The sequence below is a fragment of the Neovison vison genome, chromosome 5, assembly GCF_020171115.1.
Source record: "Neovison vison isolate M4711 chromosome 5, ASM_NN_V1, whole genome shotgun sequence".
NCBI lineage: Eukaryota > Metazoa > Chordata > Mammalia > Carnivora > Mustelidae > Neogale > Neogale vison.
In genome coordinates, this window is record NC_058095.1 from 962,870 (window position 1) to 982,424 (window position 19,555).

The window sequence follows — 19,555 nt, forward strand, 5'->3', positions numbered from 1 at the left end:
GGAGGCCCGCCGCGCCGCGCTGCGGTGACCGGCAGTGACCCCGCCCGGGGCGCCCTCGGCAGGGGTCAACGACCGCCGCGCCGCCCGGCCCATCACCCTATCGCCTAGCAACGCCCACTCGCGCGCCGCCATTGGGCCGGTGCGCACGCCCCCGGCCCCCGATTGGTCGCGGCGGCGGAGCAGGCCCCGCCCCCGCCCCCCCCCACGCCAGCCCCGTTCCGCGCGGCCAGAGCGCGGGCAGGTCCGTCGGTGTTCCCGGGGGTCCGGCCAGCCCCCCGGCGTGCCCCCAGCGTGGTCCCCGAGTGGCGCCCAAGCACATCCCCGTCCAGCTTCCCCCGCGCGGCGCGCACACGTGGCCCCGCGGCCCGAGGGGGCGGGGGGCGGCCCCGGGAGGGGGCGGGGGGCGGCCCCGGGGCTCGGGCCCCGGCGCGTGCGCGTGCGCCTCCGGCGGTTCCGCGCGGGGGCCCGCGGGGCGGGGCTCGGAAGCCGGGGGCGGGGGTGGGGGGTGGAGGGTGGGGGCGGGTGCCGAGGCGCCCCTCCCGGCGCCCCCCGAGCGCCCGGCTCCCCGCGGCGGCGCGCCCCCGCGCGGGGTCCCGGCGGCTCGGCGGCGCGCGGCATCACCCCATCGGCGGGGGCGCGCCGGGTCCCGGGGCGCAGCCCCGACGCTCATTGGCCTGGGCGGCGCAGCCAAGCTGTCAGCCCATGTGGCGTGTCCGCGCGGGGACGGCCGCGGTTAAATAGAGTCGCGCCGGCCTAGAGGGAGCCAGAGAGACGGCAGCGGCCCGGCCTCCCCTCCGCCGCCCGCTCCATCCTCGCTCCGCCGCCCGCTCCGCCGCCCGCGCCAGACCAGGTACGAGCGGCCCGGCGCGGCCCGGGGGGCCGGGGGGCCGGGGGGCCGGGGCGGCGGCGGGGCCCGGGGGGCCGGGGCGGCGGCCCGCACGCTGCAGTCTCGGGGCGCTCCCGCGGGGAGGGGTCGGGCCGTCGGGCCGCGGACTCCGGGGCGCCCGCTGTGGGTGCGCGGGGCGCCGGGGGCCGGCGGGGCGGGTGGGCGAGGGCGAGGGCGAACGCCGGGCGCGCCGCGAACAGCCATTTTGGTCGCGGGCTGGGCCACGAGGCCCGCAGCGCCCGGCCGCATCCCGCAGCCCCGGTGCCGAGGGCCGCGGCCGGGGTGTTGGGCCGCGGCGGGGGGGAGCCGGCTCGCGTCACGTGGGCGCCGCGCGGAGCCCCGAGCGCCGGAGGGCGGGCGGGCGGGCGGGCGGCGAGGCGAGGTGGCGCCGCGGGGTCTCCAGCCCCTGCCCGGGCCGCGCCGCGCTCGGTGAATAGCAAGTAGGGGGACCGCGGGCGCTCTCTGGAGGCAGCGGCCGCCCCCGAGCCGGGCCGCCCCGGCCGCCCAAGGGCTCTTTATGCGGCGCTGGGGGTGGGGGCTCCCTCCGGGCCGGGCCTCGGGCACGCGGGGCCACGCGACGAGGACGCTGCTCTCCGCTCGCGCGCCCTTGCTCGGAGAGGCCCGGGGACCCGGGGCGGCCGGAGGCTGGCGTGTCCCCTGGTCCTTAGCGCCACGAGGTCCTGGGGCCTTGGCGGAAGTGGCCGGACCAAGCCTGGCTTTGCCCCCTCCTCCGGGAGCCGCCCAGGAGCGCCCGTGCTCAGGGGGGTGGGGGCTTTCCGTGCAGGGGGGCCTGGGGGACCTGAGTCTGGGTGGTTGGCCGGGGGGTGTCCTGAGGCCTCACCTGCACAGGTGTGCGGGTGTGAGCAGCACTTGCCCGGCTCCTCACCAAGGACGGGTCTCCCAGGTTGGACCCTGCTTGGGTGGTCAGACCAGGGTGGGTCCACCTGCAGGGGCTTGGCACTTGGGACCCCCATGTCCCTCCCAAACCCTGGCAGTCCATGGGCTGCCCTTAGGGAGAACAAGCTGGCGTGTAGGGGGCAGGGCCCACTGGTCCGTGTAGGCTGGTACTCCCCCCAGCTCGCATATTGCTTTCCCCTCCGACTTTGGTACCCTCTTTTGCTTGTTTGATTCCCTGGGTCAGCTCCCAACAGACTGAGAGCCAAGTGGCCCTGTCCCGGTAAGAGTTTGGCCCTTCCGGGATGGCCCTGTCCCAGGAGCATCCCAGCAGCCGGGTGCGGAGCCCACCTGCCCCCAGTACAGGGCAGCAGGGCCACGGGGTAGTCACCCAGGCCAGGGTCCCACATGGGACAGGTCAGTGCCAAAGGCTAGAGGGCCCGATCCTCCTAATGACGAGTAAGGGCTGGCTGGACCGCCATGGACCCCCACCCCATGCACTTGGGGCTTCTCTCCTGGCCAGGGCAGGGCGCAGGAGCTGGCCACCTGGATCGTGGTCTCAGAGCTCTCAGACCCATAGGTGGTGCTGTGGGGTCGGGAAGTCCGGGGAGAGGGCGGGAGGCTGCATCCTGGTGGTGTGGCTCCTGCCGCTGACCAGCACCAGGCCCCCACACTGCCCTCCCTGTACAGAACAGCCATGGAGGAGGTGGTGATCGCTGGCATGTCCGGGAAGCTGCCCGAGTCGGACAACATGCAGGAGTTCTGGACCAATCTCATCGGCGGCATAGACATGGTGACAGACGATGACAGGAGGTGGAAGGCCGGTGAGTGGGCGGCCCTGCACTCCCCTCCCACGCGGGGCAGACCGGCTCCAGCCTGAGCCCCCGTCCCAGCGGCAGAGGCCCTGGACACCGAGGCAAAGCTGGGGACCGAGAGCCAAGCCTGGGCACGGCCGAGCTAGGTGACCCACTGGGGGGGCAGGTCCAGGGTGAGGCCAGGTGGGGCAGGCACCTCTGGTCCCACCGCCCACCACCCTGTCCCTCAGAGCCCAGCCAGGCACTGCCAGATAAGATGCCAGGTTCTCTCGGGAAGCTGGTTTGACTCCCTCCCGCCCAGGAGGTTCTTCTGTAGAGCCGTTGTACCTGATCTGCGGGGTGTGAGTCAGCCGGTGGAGTTGGGCTGGCCGCTGCCGTCAGGCAGCATTAGGGCAGGCAGGGGTCTCCGGCTGGGGCAGTGGTGAGTGAGAGGAAGCCCCGTCCCCACTGTGCTCTGCTCTGAGGCCACCTCCCACATGGCTACCCAGTGGGGCCCCTGCTCAGAAGCAGGGCTGGTGTCGCCCACAGGGCCCCCGAGACCCAGCAGCACTGGCCCCTGCCCAGTCTTCTTCAGGAGCTCACGGCCCCCTGTCACGGCAGGGACTTTGCCGTTGGTCCCTCGGGTTCCACAGCCCTCCACTGCCTATGTCCGCAGGGCTCTACGGCCTGCCCAGGCGGTCCGGCAAGCTGAAGGACCTGTCCAAGTTCGACGCCTCCTTCTTCGGGGTCCACCCAAAGCAGGCTCACACGATGGACCCCCAACTGCGCTTGCTGCTGGAGGTCACCTACGAGGCCATCTTGGATGGAGGTGGGTCCCCACGCGCCTGCGGGCCAGCCGTGGCCTCCTCGGGGCTGGGGGCCCGTCCCTGAGGTTCCCACCTCCAGAAATCGTGACATCACTGCCTTTTCCCACTTCTAAAAGCAGAAGTCTAAAGACACAGAAATACCGAGGAGGCAGCCCAAGGCACTGCGGCTCTCTGGGGCTGTGGCTCAGGGCCCGTGGGCTCTGGGCGGTGCGGGAGGCGTGGGCCTGGGAGCAGGTTGGGGTTTCACAACACGCAGGTGTCCCTGGCATGCCCTGACGCCCCAGTCCCCTCCCTCCCCAGAGGACAGCTGCTCTTGGGGCGAGGGTGGAGTGCCAGGCAGACCGGGAGGTGGGGCCGGCCCCCAGGACTCATGCCCTCTGCTCTCCCCTTCTCTGGGCTGTGTCTGGCCTTGTACAAGGGCCCTGAGACAGCTGTCCCTTGTCACGGGGCACAGACCGGTCCCTACCACCCCAGGGGCCTAGGAGCCCTGCCTGGTGGGGAGAGGAGGCTGGCCTCGTGGGTGTGGCACTTGGCAGGTGGGTGGCAGGAGCCCGGCCCTGAGGGGGAGCAGGGGGCCGACCTGCCGCACTGCAGGGGTGCAGTCCTGGTCTGCCCGCTCGCCTGCCCCACAGCCGGCCAGCCCCCGGGTCCTGAACTCAACAGTGTCGCCGGCACAGAGCTCCCTGGGGTGAAGGGCGAGCAGAGAACTTGGGTGCCGCTCCCCGGGGCCTGGCCGGGGTCCGTCCCTCCTTTCCCAGCCTGGACACTCACCCTTTGTCTTCCTCTGTTTCCTTATCTGAGCCTGTCCTAGGGCTGCCCTTGGCGCTCGGGTGCTCATTGGTCCTGGGGCTTGCCAGACCCTACTGGTGACACCAGGGGCCAGGGGAGTGTCCTGAAGACAATGCTGCCTTCTATCCTCCCTCCAGCTCTCTCGGGCCTCTGCCTGACCCAGAGCCTGGAGCCCCACCTGTCTCCTGGGACCCAAGTTCCCTGGGACCCAGTTACCTGTCTTCCACCCCACCTGGGCTGGCTGCTCGGCTCAGGCCCCTCCAGAGTCGGGCCACGAGGGGAGGACTTACCCCAGAGCTGGACAACAGGCCCAGCCGCCAGGTCTCACCGTTGCTTCCTGCAGGCATCAACCCAGCGTCACTCCGAGGGACACACACCGGTGTCTGGGTGGGCGTGAGCGGCTCCGAGGCCTCGGAGGCCCTCAGCCGAGACCCCGAGACTCTCGTGGGCTACAGCATGGTGGGCTGCCAGCGGGCCATGATGGCCAACCGTCTCTCCTTCTTCTTTGATTTTAAAGGTGGGTGCCCGCTCAGGCCCTCTGGGCCCCTGGGTCCCCCAGGATCGCTGGCCGGGGCTCCCAGGGGAGGCCACATGGCTCCCGCCGCTGGGCCCCCACACTGTGCTGTTGCCCAGGGCCCAGCATTGCTCTGGACACGGCGTGCTCGTCCAGCCTCATGGCTCTGCAGAACGCGTACCAGGCCATCCACAGCGGGCAGTGCCCCAGTGCCATCGTGGGCGGCATCAACATCCTGCTCAAGCCCAACACGTCCGTGCAGTTCATGAAGCTGGGCATGCTGAGCCCCGAGGGCGTCTGCAGGTCCTTCGATGAGTCTGGTGAGCGGCGGCGGGTGGCAGGGGATGGGGTGGGCGCCTGGGAGCCCACCAGAGCACCTGGCCTGGGGGCTGGGAGTCTGCAGCGCCCCGGGCCTCAGTGGCACTCTGCACACAGGGAGCGGCTATTGCCGCTCAGAGGCCGTGGTGGTCATGCTACTGACCAAGAAGTCCCTGGCCCGGCGCGTGTACGCCACCATCCTGAATGCCGGCACCAACACCGACGGCTGCAAGGAGCAAGGTAGGTGCCAGCCGGGGGTGGAGGGGCCCCGGGCCGGGCTACCGCGAGGGGTCATCGGCCAGGGGCTGAGGCCTTGCTCGTCCTGCAGGTGTGACCTTCCCCTCCGGGGAGGCGCAGGAGCAGCTCATCCGCTCCCTGTACGAGCCAGCCGGGCTGGCCCCAGAGTCCCTGGAGTACATTGAAGCCCATGGCACGGGCACCAAGGTGAGTGCCCCGCCAGCACCCCGCGCCCGAGAGGCACTCAGCTGGGGTCCTGACCCTCCTTCTGTCCTCCACAGGTGGGTGACCCCCAGGAGCTGAATGGCATTGATCGAGCCCTTTGCACCACCCGCCGGGACCCGCTGCTGATCGGGTCCACAAAGTCGAACATGGGGCACCCAGAGCCCGCCTCAGGGCTGGCGGCACTGGCCAAGGTGGGTGGGCGAGTCCAGAGCCATCCTGCCTGCCAGGCCGGGGTCGGGGGGTCCCACGGCTATGCTCGAGGGGCGTGAGCCACGGAGGCCCGGACAGCAGGGTCCAGGCCAATGACCGGTCTCCCCCCTTGCTCTCTGTGGGTCAGACACTCAGCCAGAACAGGGGGCAGCGAGGACCGGGTGGCCTGTGGGGAGAGCCCGCACTGTAGCTGCCGGTGCTCTATGTTTCTTCGGGCTGACGTAGTCACCTGTTTGTGGTTGCCGCAAGAACTGGGACCTGGAGGGAGCCCTGGCAGGGGTGGGGGGCGGTGCCTCTGTGTCTAGGCCCACAGCCCACTCATCCAGGGGCCACCACAGGGCCCCGGGTAAAGGCAGGAGGCCCAGAGAAGGGAAGGGACTTGAGGTCAGATCGTTGGGTCCTTGCACCGTGGCGGGCTGAGGCTGGGGACAGGCAGGCCTCCGGCAACAGTGCTGAGCTTCCAGGGCCGGCTATCCCGCTGACTGCGAGCCTCCGCAGGTGCTGCTGTCCCTGGAACACGGGCTCTGGGCCCCCAACCTCCACTTCTGCAGCCCGAACCCTGAGATCCCCGCCCTCCGGGAAGGGCGGTTGCAGGTGGTGGACCGGCCCCTGCCTGTCCGCGGCGGCATCGTGGCCATCAACTCCTTCGGCTTCGGGGGCTCCAACGTGCACGTCGTCCTCAGACCCAACTCACGGCCGCCCTCGCCATCCACCCCGCACATCACTCTGCCCCGTCTGCTGCGGGCCAGCGGGCGCACTGCGGAGGCCGTGCGTTGCCTGCTGGAGCAGGGTCACCAGCACCACCGGGACCCGGCCTTCGTGAGCATGCTCAACGACATCGCGGGCAGCCCCCCCGCCTCCATGCCCTTCCGGGGCTTCACGATGCTGGGGGTGCAGGACGGCGGCCTGGAGGTGCAGGAGGTGCCGCAGCTGCCCCCCGGCCCGCGTCCGGTCTGGTTCATCTGCTCCGGTGAGAGCCCGGGCCCGCCCTGGGGGAGCGTGGGTGCCAGGCAGCCGGCAGCCGGCAGCCCTGACCCGTCTCCTTGGGACAGGGATGGGCGCGCAGTGGCACGGAATGGGGTCGAGCCTCATGCGCCTGCACGGCTTCCGGGAGTCCATCCTGCGTTCCGACGAGGTCGTGAAGCCCCTGGGTCTGCAGGTGTCCGAGCTGCTCCTGAGCAAGGATGAGGCCACCTTTGACGACCTCGTCCACGCCTTCGTCAGTCTCACGGCCATCCAGGTGTGCCCCGGGGCCCAGCGGCCTGTGGGCAGGATGGGGTGCCGGGACGGTGCTGGTGGCCGGACTGGTGTGACGTGTCACATCTCCCCCTCCCCAGATCGCTCTCATAGACCTGCTGACCTCAATGGGCGTGCGGCCGGACGGCATCATTGGGCACTCCCTGGGGGAGGTGGCCTGCGGCTACGCCGATGGCTGTCTCACTCGGGAGGAGACCATCCTCACCGCCTACTGGCGGGGCCAGTGCATCAAGGAGGCCAGCATTCCTCCGGGAGCCATGGCGGCCGTGGGTGGGTATCACCGAGGTCCCCCATCCTCCCCCTGCCAGCCTGGGGGTCCGGGGTGGGGGTGTCGTCCCTGGTGCTCCGTATGTTCCCACGGGGCAGAAGTGGCCACCCACCCCAGCACCCTATTGGGTGCAGCATGGCGGCCACAGGGAGGGCTGAAGCCACGTGGGGTTGAGAACCAGCTCCCACCTGTAGATAAGCAGCCCGAGGGCTTTCGGGAGAGTCAGTGTCGGGGTGGCTCGCCGTGGCTCCCTTCCACGGGCACCTGCTCGTGCTTTGGGCGGGCTGGGCTAGAGACAGGAGGGTCACCTCCAAGAGCCACCTCCCTGAGGTGCTGACGGGGGAGGCCAAAGCCCAGTCTCTGAGACCCAGCTGTCCACCCACGGGACAACAGAGAGAACACCTTCCCTTGAGATCAAACGCGGCAGGAGCGAAAGTGCCCGTAAAGGCCCCGCTCCGCGGTGGTCATTACCACACCCGTCATTAGGGCCTGCCTGGGGCGGCACCGTCCTCGCGGGGGAGGGGTGGTGGTGGTGTGCGCCTGGCTCTCCACAGCCCGCCCCCTGAGGCCACCCCTGCCCACAGGCCTGTCCTGGGAGGAGTGTAAGCAGCGCTGCCCCCCCGGCATCGTGCCCGCCTGCCACAACTCCGAAGACACGGTGACCATCTCCGGACCACAGGTGGGCCCACGAGGCCAGGCGTCCCTGGCTCCCTCCCCATCCCTCTGGGGCAGCTCCTACGTGGGGGCCAGCAGGTGGGCCCGCGAGGCCAGGCGCGTCCCTGGGTCCCTTCCTTGTCCCTCGGGGGCGGCTCCGCGCAGGGGCAGACAGTTGGCGCGGTGCACTGTAGAGCTCCAGACATCTGTCCTCAGGCCGAGATGGTCGCCTTCTTGGAGCAGCTGAAGAAGGAGGGTGTGTTTGCCAAGGAGGTGCGGACGGGCGGCATGGCCTTCCACTCCTACTTCATGGAGGCCATTGCCCCCACGCTGCTGCAGGCGCTCAAGAAGGTGGGCCGGCTGCCCTCGGGGGGCTGCGTGGAGGCAGGGCGGCGGCAGCCAAGGCCTCCCACTGACCGGGCCGTGTGTGCAGGTGATCCGGGAGCCTAGGCCCCGCTCAGCGCGCTGGCTCAGCACCTCCATCCCCGAGGCCCAGTGGCAGGGCAGCCTGGCCCGCACGTCCTCGGCGGAGTACAGCGTCAACAACCTCGTGAGCCCGGTGCTGTTCCAGGAGGCGCTCTACCACGTGCCCGAGCACGCCGTGGTGCTGGAGATCGCCCCCCACGCACTGCTGCAGGTGGCGCACCCTGCCCGGGGGGGTGGGGGCGGGGGAGGCCAGCTGGTCCCCGGAGGGACCCTGGTCTCCGGGCATCGGCCAAGAGCAGCCGAGGGTCTGGGCCTGGGGGCAGGTGGGAGCCGGTGAGGAAGGTCGAGCCCGTCTACCCCGCCAGGCCGTCCTGAAGAGAGGCCTCAAGTCTAGCTGCGCCATCATCCCCTTGATGAAGAAGGACCAGACGGACAACCTGGAGTTCTTCCTCAGGAGCGTGGGCAGGCTGCACCTGCTGGGGTGGGTGCTCTCGCCGGGGAAGGGCTAGGGTGGGGGCAGGGTGGAGCGGGCCACCCGGAGCGTCTCCCCGACAGCAAAGCATTTGTATAAGGCCACTCGGCGGCCTTGAAGTCATCCCCAGGAAGTGGGAGGTGGGTGCCAGGCCACCCCAAGCTCCCTTGCTACGGCCCCCACTGCACCCCATCCGGGTGGCCTCCAGGGCCTCATGGGAGACGGCTGGCTGTGGGTGTGACGGGGCAGTCCCGGGCCAGGCCGCCCGCCCCAGTGTGCACCTCACACCGTGCCCTCTCCACCAGCATTGATGCCAACCCCAACGGCCTGTATCCACCCATGGAGGTCCCGGTGCCCCGGGGGACCCCCCTCATCTCCCCCCACATCAAGTGGGACCACAGTCAGACCTGGGACGTGCCTGCGGCCGGGGACTTCCCCAGCAGCTCCAGCGGCTCCTCCGCGGCCACTGTCTACAGCATCGGTGAGGAGGGGCTGAGGGGAGCCAAGGGCCGGGCCGTGGGCACTGGCAGGGCTTGCCTTTGCCCGCCCAGGCGCCGGCACTAAGGTTCAGCCCACACAGACACCAGTCCTGAGTCCCCCGACCACTACCTGGTGGACCACTGCATCGACGGACGCGTACTCTTCCCCGCCACCGGCTACCTGTGCCTGGTCTGGAAGACGCTGGCGCGCTCCCTGAGCCAGAACATGGACGACCTGCCTGTGGTGTTTGAGGGAGTGACGTTGCACCAAGCCACCATCCTGCCCAAGACCGGTGAGGCGGGGCGGCCACTGGGCGAGGGCAGGGGAGCCTACGGCCGACCCCTGCGGCTCAGTGCCAGCCATGCTGTCCACAGGGACCGTGGCTCTGGAAGTGCGGCTGCTGGAGGCTTCCCACACCTTCGAGGTGTCTGAGAACGGCAACCTGATCGTGAGCGGTGAGCAGCGGGCATCTGGCCGGGCCCCAGGCTCTCTGGGGGGCTGGGTCCCTGGGGGGGCCCTTGGCAGCCAGGTCCATGGGACACGTCTCAGGCTTTTCTGCACTCACCCCAGGGAAGGTGTACCAGTGGGAGGACCCCGACCCCAAGCTCTTCGACAGCCAGGATGGCCCGGATCCCACGGACCCCACGGACCCCACGGCTGCATTCTGCCTGTCCCAGGGGGACGTGTATAAGGAGCTGCGTCTGCGTGGCTATGACTATGGCCCCCATTTCCAGGGTGTCCTGGAGGCCAACCTTGAAGGTAGGGTGCCACGTTCTCATGGGAGGGGCGGGGAACAAGCCTGGGGGTCGCCTCCCTTCAGGCCACACAGCATCCGGGAGCCGTCGTGGGGGTGGGGGGTGGGGGTGGGGGCGGGGGGGTGGGGGAGGCTGTACAGGGTGTGAGGGGGCACGTGGAGGGGAGGGTGCCGTGAGCGGGAGAGGCCCGGCCCGGCCACACTGACGGCCCCTTGGCCACAGGCAACACAGGCCAGCTGCTGTGGAAGGACAACTGGGTGACCTTCCTGGACGCCATGCTGCAGCTCTCCATCCTGGGGGCGGCCCAGCGCAGCCTGCGCCTGCCCACCCGCATCACCTCCCTGCACATCGACCCCGCCACGCACCGGCGGAAGGTGTACTCGCTCAAGGGCCAGGCCCAAGGTAGCCCCGTGTCCCGGTCCCTGCCCCACTGTGCCCCCGGCCACCGCGGCCCGCGCGCCCCCAGCTTGCCCCTGCCTGTCCCCCACAGTGGCCGACGCGGTAGTGAGCAGCTGCCTGAATAGCACGGTGGCCGGGGGCACCCACATCTCGGGCCTGCATGCCTCCGTGGCCCCGCGGCGGCAGCAGGAACAGCTGGCCCCCGTCCTGGAGAAGTTCTGCTTCACCCCACACGTGGAGGGGGGGCTCCTGGCCGGAGACACAGCCCTGCAGGAGGAGCTGCAGCTGTGCAGGGGTGAGTCCCGATCCCTGCGTCTGTGCCCCGCCCTTCACCGCTGCCTCTGGCGAGAGGGAGTCTCCCCTGCCCACGCAGCCCCTCGCCGGACGCGTTCCAGCTCCACAACCTCCTGCTTCACAAGGAGTGGAAACCCGCCTCCTCGAGAGGCCCCCGGCATTCAGGGTCGGCCCAGGGCACGAGGACAGATTCGTTCTTTCGGCCTCGGTCCCTGGCCCAGCAGACTGCACCCCGTCCTCGCCCCGGCACCGATAGGTGGGGGACAACTTGTGGGGCGCCGAGCCTGTGCCCTGTAGGGAGTCTGCCCTCTGCGGAGCTCGTGCCTTGATGATACCAGAGGCCTGGCTCCCGGTCCTGGAGGACCAGGCTGCCCACTCTGTCCCTCCCCTCTGTTCGCGTCTTCAGGGTCAGGGCCAGGCGGGGAGCCTGGTTAGCCATGGAGCCTGCTCCGAGCGGGGCTCCAGGGACACTGGTGCAGGTGGGACCCTTCCCTAGTGGCCATCTCTCCCCTTCTCAGGGCTGGCACGGGCCCTGCAGACCAAGGTGGCCCAGCAGGGGCTGAAGATGGTGGTGCCCGGACTGGACGGGGCTCAGGTCCCCCGGGAGCCGCCGCAGCAGGGCCTGCCGCAGCTGCTGGCTGCCGCCTGTCAGCTGCAGCTCAACGGGAGCCTGCAGATGGAGCTGAGCCAGCTCCTGGCCCAACAGAGGTCCCTGCTGCACGAGGATCCGCTGCTCTGCGGCCTGCTCGACGGCCCGGCGCTCAAGGCCTGCGTGGACACCTCCCTGGAGAACCTCACCGGCCCCCGCATGCGCGTCGTCGAGGTGGGTGTGTGGAGCCGGGTCCAAGCAGGCTCGGACGTCAGCGGCGCCGGGCCCCGTCGGAGGCTGTGCCGAGGCTGCCCTTGTGTCCTTGACCTTTCTGCCCTGCTTGAAGGTGGGCTGGGGGAGGACACGAGTTGGCGTTCTCTGCAGCAGGGTGGGCCGTCCTGGCAGACATCCACCAGCTTGGCCCCGGGTGTATGCCTGGGGGGCCGCTGGGCCAGGGTGCTCTCCCCGCCCACAGGTGCTGGCTGGCGACGGCCGCCTCTACTCCCGCGTCCCACCGCTGCTCAGCACCCAGCCCATGCTCCAGCTGGACTACACGGCCACAGACCGCCACCCGCAGGCCCTGGAGGCCGCCCAGGCCACGCTGCAGGAGTACGACCTGGCCCAGGAGCAGTGGGACCCTGCGGGCCCCGTCCCCAGCAGCCTGGGCCCGGCTGACCTGCTGGTGTGCAACTGTGCCGTGGCCACACTCCGTGACCCAGCCACGGCCCTCAGCAACATGGCGGCCGCTCTCAAGGAGGGTGGCTTCCTGCTGCTACACACCCTGCTCAGAGGACACCCCCTGGGGGAGACCGTAGCCTTCCTCACCTGCCCGGAGCCGCAGCGAGGCCAGCAGAGCCTCCTGAGCCAGGTGCAGAGGCGGGCCGGGGGCTGGGGGCGAGGGGCACTGAAGACGGGCCCAGCACTGACCCCGCCCCCAACGCAGGATGAGTGGGAGGGGCTGTTTGCCCAGGCGTCCCTGCACCTGGTGGCCCTGAAGAGGTCCTTCTACGGCTCCGCGCTCTTCCTGTGCCGCCGGCCGGCCCCGCAGGACAGCCCCATCTTCCTGCCCGTGGAGGACACCAGCTTCCGCTGGGTGGACTCCCTGAAGGTCAGTGTCGGCCGGGACGCCCAGCACCACACTCCCGGGCCTGGGGACCCACTCCGACGCCAACCCTTCCCTCATCCCGCAGAACGTCCTGGCAGACAACACCTCCCGACCCGTGTGGCTGACAGCCGTCAGCTGCCCCACCTCGGGCGTCGTGGGCATGGTGAACTGTCTCCGCCGGGAGCCCGGCGGGCAGCGGGTTCGGTGAGGGACAGCCCCACGGCTGCAGGCCCCCACCCCTCCCCCTGCCCTGCCCTCCCCCCTTCCTCTCTCTCCCTCTCCTGCCCCCACCTTTCCACTGCTCCCTCCCTTTCCCGTGCAGACTCTCCCTTGCCTGCCCTGCCCCCTCTCCCTCCTCTGCCCTCTCTCCCCCCCACTCCCTCTTCTCCAGCCTCCCTCACCTGTTTGGCTGCCTCCAGATGCATCCTGGTGTCCAACCTCAGCAGCACGTCCCCCACCCCCAAGATGGACCCAGGCTCCTCGGAGCTGCAGAAGGTGTTACAGGGGGACCTCGTGATGAATGTCTACCGCGACGGGGCCTGGGGGGCCTTCCGCCATTTCCCACTGGGGCATGGTGAGCGCCCCAAGATAACTCCCTGATCCCCACCAGCTCCCTGCATTGTACCTGGGTGGGCTGAGGGTGACGGGGCCTGGGGGGCCCTGGCCGGAAAGCCCCCGTGGCAGCCCCGCTTCCCTCTTGCCATCAGGCCTGCCGGAGGAGGAGACCGAGCACGCCTTTGTCAACGTTCTCACGCGGGGGGACCTCTCCTCCATCCGCTGGGTCTGCTCACCCCTGCGCCACACCCAGCCCACTGACCCCAGTATGCACCTCTGCACCGTCAACTACGCTTCCCTCAACTTCCGAGACATCATGCTGGCTACGGGCAAGCTGTCCCCCGACGCCATCCCAGGTGCGGAGCACGTCCTCGGCCGCGGCAGACGCTCTGGGCCAGGGGCTGGGAGGAGGAGGGTCCTCGATCGCAGCATTTGGGACCCCGGGGCTCCTGGTCCCTGAGCTTGTGCACTGCCCCCCGCCCCGCCCCGCCCCGGGAGACGCAGGGCTCAGCACCGCCGTCTGCCCCCAGGGAAATGGTCCTCCCGGGACTGTATGCTGGGCATGGAGTTCTCTGGCCGGGACGCCAGTGGCAAGCGCGTGATGGGGCTCGTGCCGGCTGAAGGCCTGGCCACCTCCGTCCTGCTGTCGGAGGACTTCCTGTGGGATGTGCCGTCCAGCTGGTGAGTCGGGGGGACTCTGAGCCCAGTGCCCTGCATGGCTGTGGCCAAGCCTCGGGCCGAGCTGATCTCCCGTGCGGTGCCCGCAGGACCCTAGAGGAGGCCGCGTCCGTGCCTGTGGTGTACACCACCGCCTACTACTCGTTGATCGTGCGGGGACGCATGCAGCGCGGGGAGACAGTCCTCATCCACTCGGGCTCCGGCGGCGTGGGCCAGGCCGCCATCGCCATCGCCCTGAGCCTGGGCTGCCGTGTCTTCACCACCGTGGGTAAGCCCGCCGGCCCTCCCGGGAGCCCAGGGCTGCGTCCCCCGCCGACCCCAGCCCCACAGCCTGGCTCAGTGGCACGCGCCTCTCCCTGCCAGGGTCCGCCGAGAAGCGGGCGTATCTCCAGGCCAGGTTCCCCCAGCTCAGCGAGACCAGCTTTGCCAACTCCCGGGACACGTCCTTCGAACAGCACGTGCTGCGGCACACAGCCGGGAAGGGTGAGCGGCGTCCCCAGCACAGCCACCCTGGCCTCCTGCCCGGGCCTAGGCGGGGCCAGGTCGGGCACTCTGGACCTGGGCCCGGTGGTGACAGGAGGACCTCTCTTACCCCCGCCCCTAAGGTGTCGACCTGGTTCTGAACTCTCTGGCGGAGGAGAAGCTGCAGGCCAGCGTGCGCTGCCTGGCCGTGCACGGCCGCTTCCTGGAGATCGGCAAATTCGACCTTTCCAACAACCACCAGCTGGGTGAGGCGGGCGGCGGGCGGCGGGCTGCGGGAGGCCCGTACTTGGGCGCGGTCCGCAGGATCGGCCGCGGAGGGGCTGCCGCCAGTGCTGAGCCCTCCCCCTGCCCGCGCAGGCATGGCCGTCTTCCTGAAGAACGTGACCTTCCACGGCATCCTGCTGGACTCGCTCCTGGACGACGTGAGCAGCGGCTGGCGGGAGGTGGCGACCCTGCTGCGGGCGGGCATCCGGGACGGCGTGGTGCGGCCCCTCAAGTGCACCACGTTCCCCAAGCACCGGGTGGAGGACGCCTTCCGCTTCATGGCCCAGGGGAAGCACATCGGCAAAGTGGTGGTGCAGGTGAGTGCGGCCCCTGGGGCCCCCCGCTCTCCCCTCCCTCCCCCGCCCCGCCCCTCGCTGGGGGCCTGAGTCCGGCTGCTGCTTGGGCCGCAGGTGCTCAAGGAGGAGCCAGAGGCAGGGCCACAGGTGCCCAGGCCCACGCTGATGACCGCGGTGTCCAAGACCTTCTGCCCAGCCCACAAGAGCTACATCATCACAGGCGGCCTGGGCGGCTTCGGCCTGGAGCTGGCCCACTGGCTCGTGCTGCGCGGCGCCCAGAAGCTCGTGCTGACCTCTCGCTCCGGGATCCGCACAGGTGAGCGGGTCTGAGGGCCGGGACGCCCGCTCAGCTCTGCGCTCTCGGGTCTAGAAGCCCAGGGGGCCCAACCGCACCACCCCGTGTCCCGCAGGCTACCAGGCCAAGCAAGTCCGCGAGTGGAGACGCCAGGGCGTGCAGGTCCTGGTGTCCACCAGCAACGCCAGCTCGCTCGACGGGGCCCGGAACCTCATCGCGGAGGCCTCGCAGCTGGGGCCTGTGGGAGGCGTCTTCAACCTGGCCGTGGTGAGTGTGACTCTGAAGGGTTCCCGAGCAGGCCCCCCAGGGAAGGCCCTCCCAGGCCACGCTCTCCAGAGCCGTGAGGTCAGGACAGCTGCTAAGAGTCCCTGACTCCCAGGTCCTGAGAGACGCCGTGCTAGAGAATCAGACTCCTGAGTTCTTCCAGGACGTCAACAAGCCCAAGTACAGTGGCACCGTGAACTTGGACAGGTGAGGTGTCCAGCCCTCTCAGCCCTGTCCCCGTCCCCCAGCCCGGCCTGGCCCCGACCTGGCATGCGCCGGGAGCAGCTGTCTCGTGCCCTTGCCTGCATCGCAGCACAGTTCCCACTGCCACTCGGGGACCAGGCGACAGGCCTCTGCGGGGGCCTGAGCTGGGGGCTCAGGGCCGCGGAGGCGGTTCAGCAGGCGGAGCTCCTGGGCGTGGCGGCAGGTGGGCCGGGCCAGCAGGCAGGGTGTGACTCGAGCACTCACAGGGTGACCCGGGCGGCGTGCCCCGAGCTGGACTACTTCGTGGCCTTCTCGTCCGTGAGCTGCGGGCGCGGCAACGCCGGCCAGACCAACTACGGCTTCGCGAACTCGACGATGGAGCGCGTGTGCGAGAGGCGTCGCCAGGACGGGCTCCCAGGTGGGCCGCCCGCTCCCCGCCCGGCAGCCCCCACCAACCGCCGCGACCCCGACGCGCACCCCTCTCACCCCGGCCCGCTGGCCCTGGTCCTCCCATAGGCCTCGCCGTGCAGTGGGGCGCCATCGGAGACGTGGGCCTCATCCTGGAGGCGATGGGCTCCAACGACACGGTCATCGGCGGGACGCTGCCTCAGCGGATGAGCTCCTGCTTGGGGGTGCTGGATCTCTTCCTGAGCCAGCCCTACCCCGTCCTGAGCAGCTTTGTGCTGGCTGAGAAGAAGACCGCCGCCCAGGGAGACCGCGACACCCAGCAGGACCTCATGAAGGCCGTGGCCCACATCCTGGGTGAGGGAGCTCACCGTCCCCGCTGACCACGGTTGTCCTGGCTGGGAACAGGCTGTGCCTCTTCGCTGCGGGAGAGGCCAGGCACCCGTGGTTGGCACAGGGCGGGGTGGGGTCTGCGTGCGGGAAGCAGGGCAATGGTGGTTTGGGAAGAGCACCGGCCGCCGGCATGCTGCGCTCACCCGGGCCCCCTCCGCCTCCCGCACTGCCAACTGAGTCCCCGTCCCCAGGCATCCGAGACATGGCCACCGTCAACTTGGACAGCACGCTGGCAGACCTGGGCCTGGACTCGCTCATGGGCGTCGAGGTGCGGCAGATGCTGGAGCGTGAGCATGACCTGTTGCTGTCCATGCGGGACATCCGGCAGCTCTCGCTCCGCAAGCTGCAGGAGCTTTCTTCAAAGGGCAGCCCGGCGAAAGGTGCGTGGCTGTGAGGACAGAGCTGCTGGGAGGCCCCCGGTGCCCCTCTGTGTTGCAGGCTCTTGAGCAGCTGAAGCCACCCCCCGGGTCAGGGCTTGTCCATCGGGCCCCTTCCTGCGAGCCCTTCGTGGGGCCTCGGGCGCCCCACCCTTCTCCAGCGCCGGGCCTCCCTAGCACCCTCTCCTCCTTGCAGAGCTGGCGGCCACCACGCCCAAGAACAGCAGCCCGGCCGGTCAGCAGGCCCAGCCGAACCTGAGCACCCTGCTGGTGAACCCGGAGGGCCCCACCTTGACGCGGCTCAACTCGGTGCAGAGCTCTGAGCGACCGCTGTTCCTGGTGCACCCCATCGAGGGCTCCGTCACTGTGTTCCACAGCCTGGCTGCCAGGCTCAGCATCCCCACCTACGGCCTGCAGTGCACCCGAGGTGGGGACCCGTCCTGCGAGGCCGTCCCCACCCCGAGTGAGGCGCGTCCCCCCCCACGGCCTGCCGCTGACCTCCTCCTCCCCCGCAGCCGCGCCCCTGGACAGCATCCAGAGTCTGGCCGCCTACTACATCGAGTGCATCCGCCAAGTGCAGGCCGAGGGGCCCTACCGCATCGCCGGCTACTCGTACGGGGCCTGCGTGGCCTTCGAGATGTGCTCACAGCTGCAGGCCGCACAGCCCGGCCCTGCCCCCGCACACAACAGCCTCTTCCTGTTCGACGGCTCCCACTCCTACGTGCTGGCCTACACGCAGGTGAGGTCCCCGGGCGTCGGCGGGCTCCCCCTGCCCTGCCCGGCCCCCATCTGGCCCCCCGCTGTAGCGGCCCCTTGTCCCTCTGCAGAGCTACCGCGCCAAGATGACCCTGGGCTGCGAGGCGGAGGCTGAGGCCGAGGCCATGTGCTTCTTTGTGCAGCAGTTCGTGGACGTGGAGCACGACAGGGTGGGTCGGTGGGCCCGGGGCGGGGGGGCGGGGCCGGGGCTGGGCTCGGGCGGACCCCGCAGGCGGGGGGCTGAGGCCGGTGCCACTCACAGCTGTCCTGTGCCCCGGCCCACAGGTGCTCGAGGCACTGCTGCCCCTCCGGGGCCTGGAGGAGCGCGTGGCGGCCACCGTGGACCTCATTGTGCGCAGCCACGCCGGCCTGGACCGCCGGCAGCTGAGCTTTGCCGCGCACTCCTTCTACCACAAGTTGCGTGCGGCGGAGCAGTACGCGCCGCGGGCCACCTACCACGGCAACGTGACGCTGCTGCGCGCCAAGACCAGTAGCCTGTACGGCGAGGGCCTGGGCGCCGACTACAACCTGTCCCAGGTGTGCGACGGCAAGGTGTCCGTGCACGTGGTCGAGGGTGACCACCGCACGCTGCTGGAGGGCAGCGGCCTGGAGTCCATCCTCAGCATCATCCACAGCACCCTGGCCGAGCCCCGCGTCAGCGTGCGGGAGGGCTAGCCGCCCCCACGCCCCGGGGGACCGGGGTCCTGCCGGTGGGACCCCACCCGCATCCCGGGCCCCCGCCGCCGCAGCCGCCGACTCGGAGACCTGCCGGGTCTGTGAAGGGTCGGCCGGCGGGCGGTGTGCCGTGTGGGGCCCGCGGGGGTCTGGCCCCCTCTCGTCCCTCCGGTTCTCCTATTTATTGCGTCGCTGGGGAGACGCCAGGGCCTCGTCCCCCCTGGGAAGGCGGGGGGGTGCAGGAGCCCCAGCCCTGGAGCCCCCATGATGCAGGGGCCTGTGGAAAGGAGCAGCCCAGGGCACGCGGGCACCCGGTCTGTGTTTGTCTGTATTCGTTTTTCAAGAAACATGATCCATGTTGCTGCTTGAGTTCTGGAATTTACTGTAACTGTCTGTGTCAAGGGCCACGTCTGGACAATGTCCGTCTTTACCCCAACCTGGTGAACACCCACCGGCCTCCCCACAGTTGAAGCCCACCTGAGCTCTGGCCTCCGGTCACCCTTCCTTCCCTCCTCTGACAGCTGCCGTGGGGACCCGGGGTGGCAGGCTGCCCCTCCGCTCCCCGCAGCCCTCAGACAGGGAGCCCCACTGGGAACACACAGCCGGGGACGCGGGAAATCCGCCGCTGCGGACTGAAGAGATGGGCCAGGCCAAGTGTGGGGTCCCCGGCGCCACTGCGTGTGGCCGGGATTCCTTGTTCCTCAGGGACGCCAGGGCTTCTGCTCACTTGAGGGTCCCGCCCACATGACTGAGCGCTCTCGACCGGGAGTCGGGGTCCGGTGTGTGACTCTCGTCGGCACACGGCCTTCCCGGCCGTCCCGAGGCTGCTCTCGGCAGGACTAGCCAGGCCGAACAAGAGGCTGACCAAGACGCTGGGGTAGACAGAGGTGCATCCGATGAAGTCGGGGGGCAGGGAGGTCCCCTGAGCATCTGAACCCCGAGAGCCAAGGGGTGAGGTAGACCCCAGTGGGTCCGTGGGGTGTGGGGAGCTGTGAGTTCTGGGCAGGGAGAGCTGGACCCTGCAGCCAGGGGGTCCGGGTCGGGGGATTGGGTCCACCCCCAGGCTTCTCAAGGGATACACTGAAACCAGAACAGACCAGGGGCTCTTCCGTATTCTCAGAAAGTTCAGCGTAGAATTACCGTGAACCACCAATTACGCTCCTAGGTATATGCCCCAAGGAATGGCACACCAGGGCTTGCACAGACGTGTGTGTCAGTGTTCACACTGGCCCTGCTCGGGACGGCCGACAGGCGTCCACCAACAGAGTGCACAGATGCGGTCTGTCCCTGCCTGGAATCTCCTGCCCTGGGAAGGGCTGTTCCGGCACATGGCTCTGTATGTGCCAACAGGGGACAGATCTCAGAGCAGAAAAAACACCTGGGGGGCTCAGTGGGTTAAAGCCTTGGCCTTCAGTTCAGGTCATGATCCCAGTGTCCTGGGATCGAGCCCCACATTGGGCTCTGCTCGGCGGGGAACCTTCTTCCCTTCCTCTCTGCCTGCCTCTGCCTGCTTGTGA

The 19,555-nt window shown here is 69.8% G+C and overlaps 1 protein-coding gene across 2 annotated transcripts; it reads left to right on the forward strand.

Moving 5' to 3' along the window:
* Positions 1 to 725: 725 nt before the first annotated feature.
* On the forward strand, positions 726 to 18,407 carry FASN (fatty acid synthase). 2 transcript variants are annotated; one of them, XM_044247177.1, is made up of 42 exons: positions 726 to 850; positions 2,471 to 2,604; positions 3,251 to 3,403; positions 4,534 to 4,707; positions 4,824 to 5,024; positions 5,140 to 5,262; positions 5,351 to 5,466; positions 5,541 to 5,675; positions 6,193 to 6,664; positions 6,747 to 6,934; positions 7,032 to 7,221; positions 7,804 to 7,898; positions 8,090 to 8,224; positions 8,307 to 8,510; positions 8,665 to 8,780; positions 9,077 to 9,252; positions 9,352 to 9,543; positions 9,626 to 9,706; positions 9,822 to 10,010; positions 10,229 to 10,408; positions 10,497 to 10,700; positions 11,218 to 11,522; positions 11,764 to 12,156; positions 12,232 to 12,396; positions 12,479 to 12,597; positions 12,813 to 12,967; positions 13,101 to 13,304; positions 13,479 to 13,629; positions 13,716 to 13,894; positions 13,990 to 14,109; positions 14,232 to 14,354; positions 14,467 to 14,690; positions 14,784 to 14,985; positions 15,080 to 15,231; positions 15,344 to 15,435; positions 15,699 to 15,850; positions 15,949 to 16,194; positions 16,422 to 16,610; positions 16,804 to 17,034; positions 17,123 to 17,346; positions 17,435 to 17,533; positions 17,649 to 18,407. In XM_044247177.1, the coding sequence occupies exons 2-42, from the start codon at positions 2,478 to 2,480 to the stop codon at positions 18,036 to 18,038; spliced, it is 7,566 nt and encodes a 2,521-aa protein (XP_044103112.1). In that variant the 5' UTR covers positions 726 to 850; positions 2,471 to 2,477; the 3' UTR covers positions 18,039 to 18,407. The 2 variants fall into 2 exon arrangements, with proteins under 2 accessions (XP_044103112.1, XP_044103113.1); XM_044247178.1 differs by lacking the exon at positions 726 to 850 and having other exon boundaries at positions 2,448 to 2,604.
* The last annotated feature ends 1,148 nt before the right edge of the window (positions 18,408 to 19,555 follow it).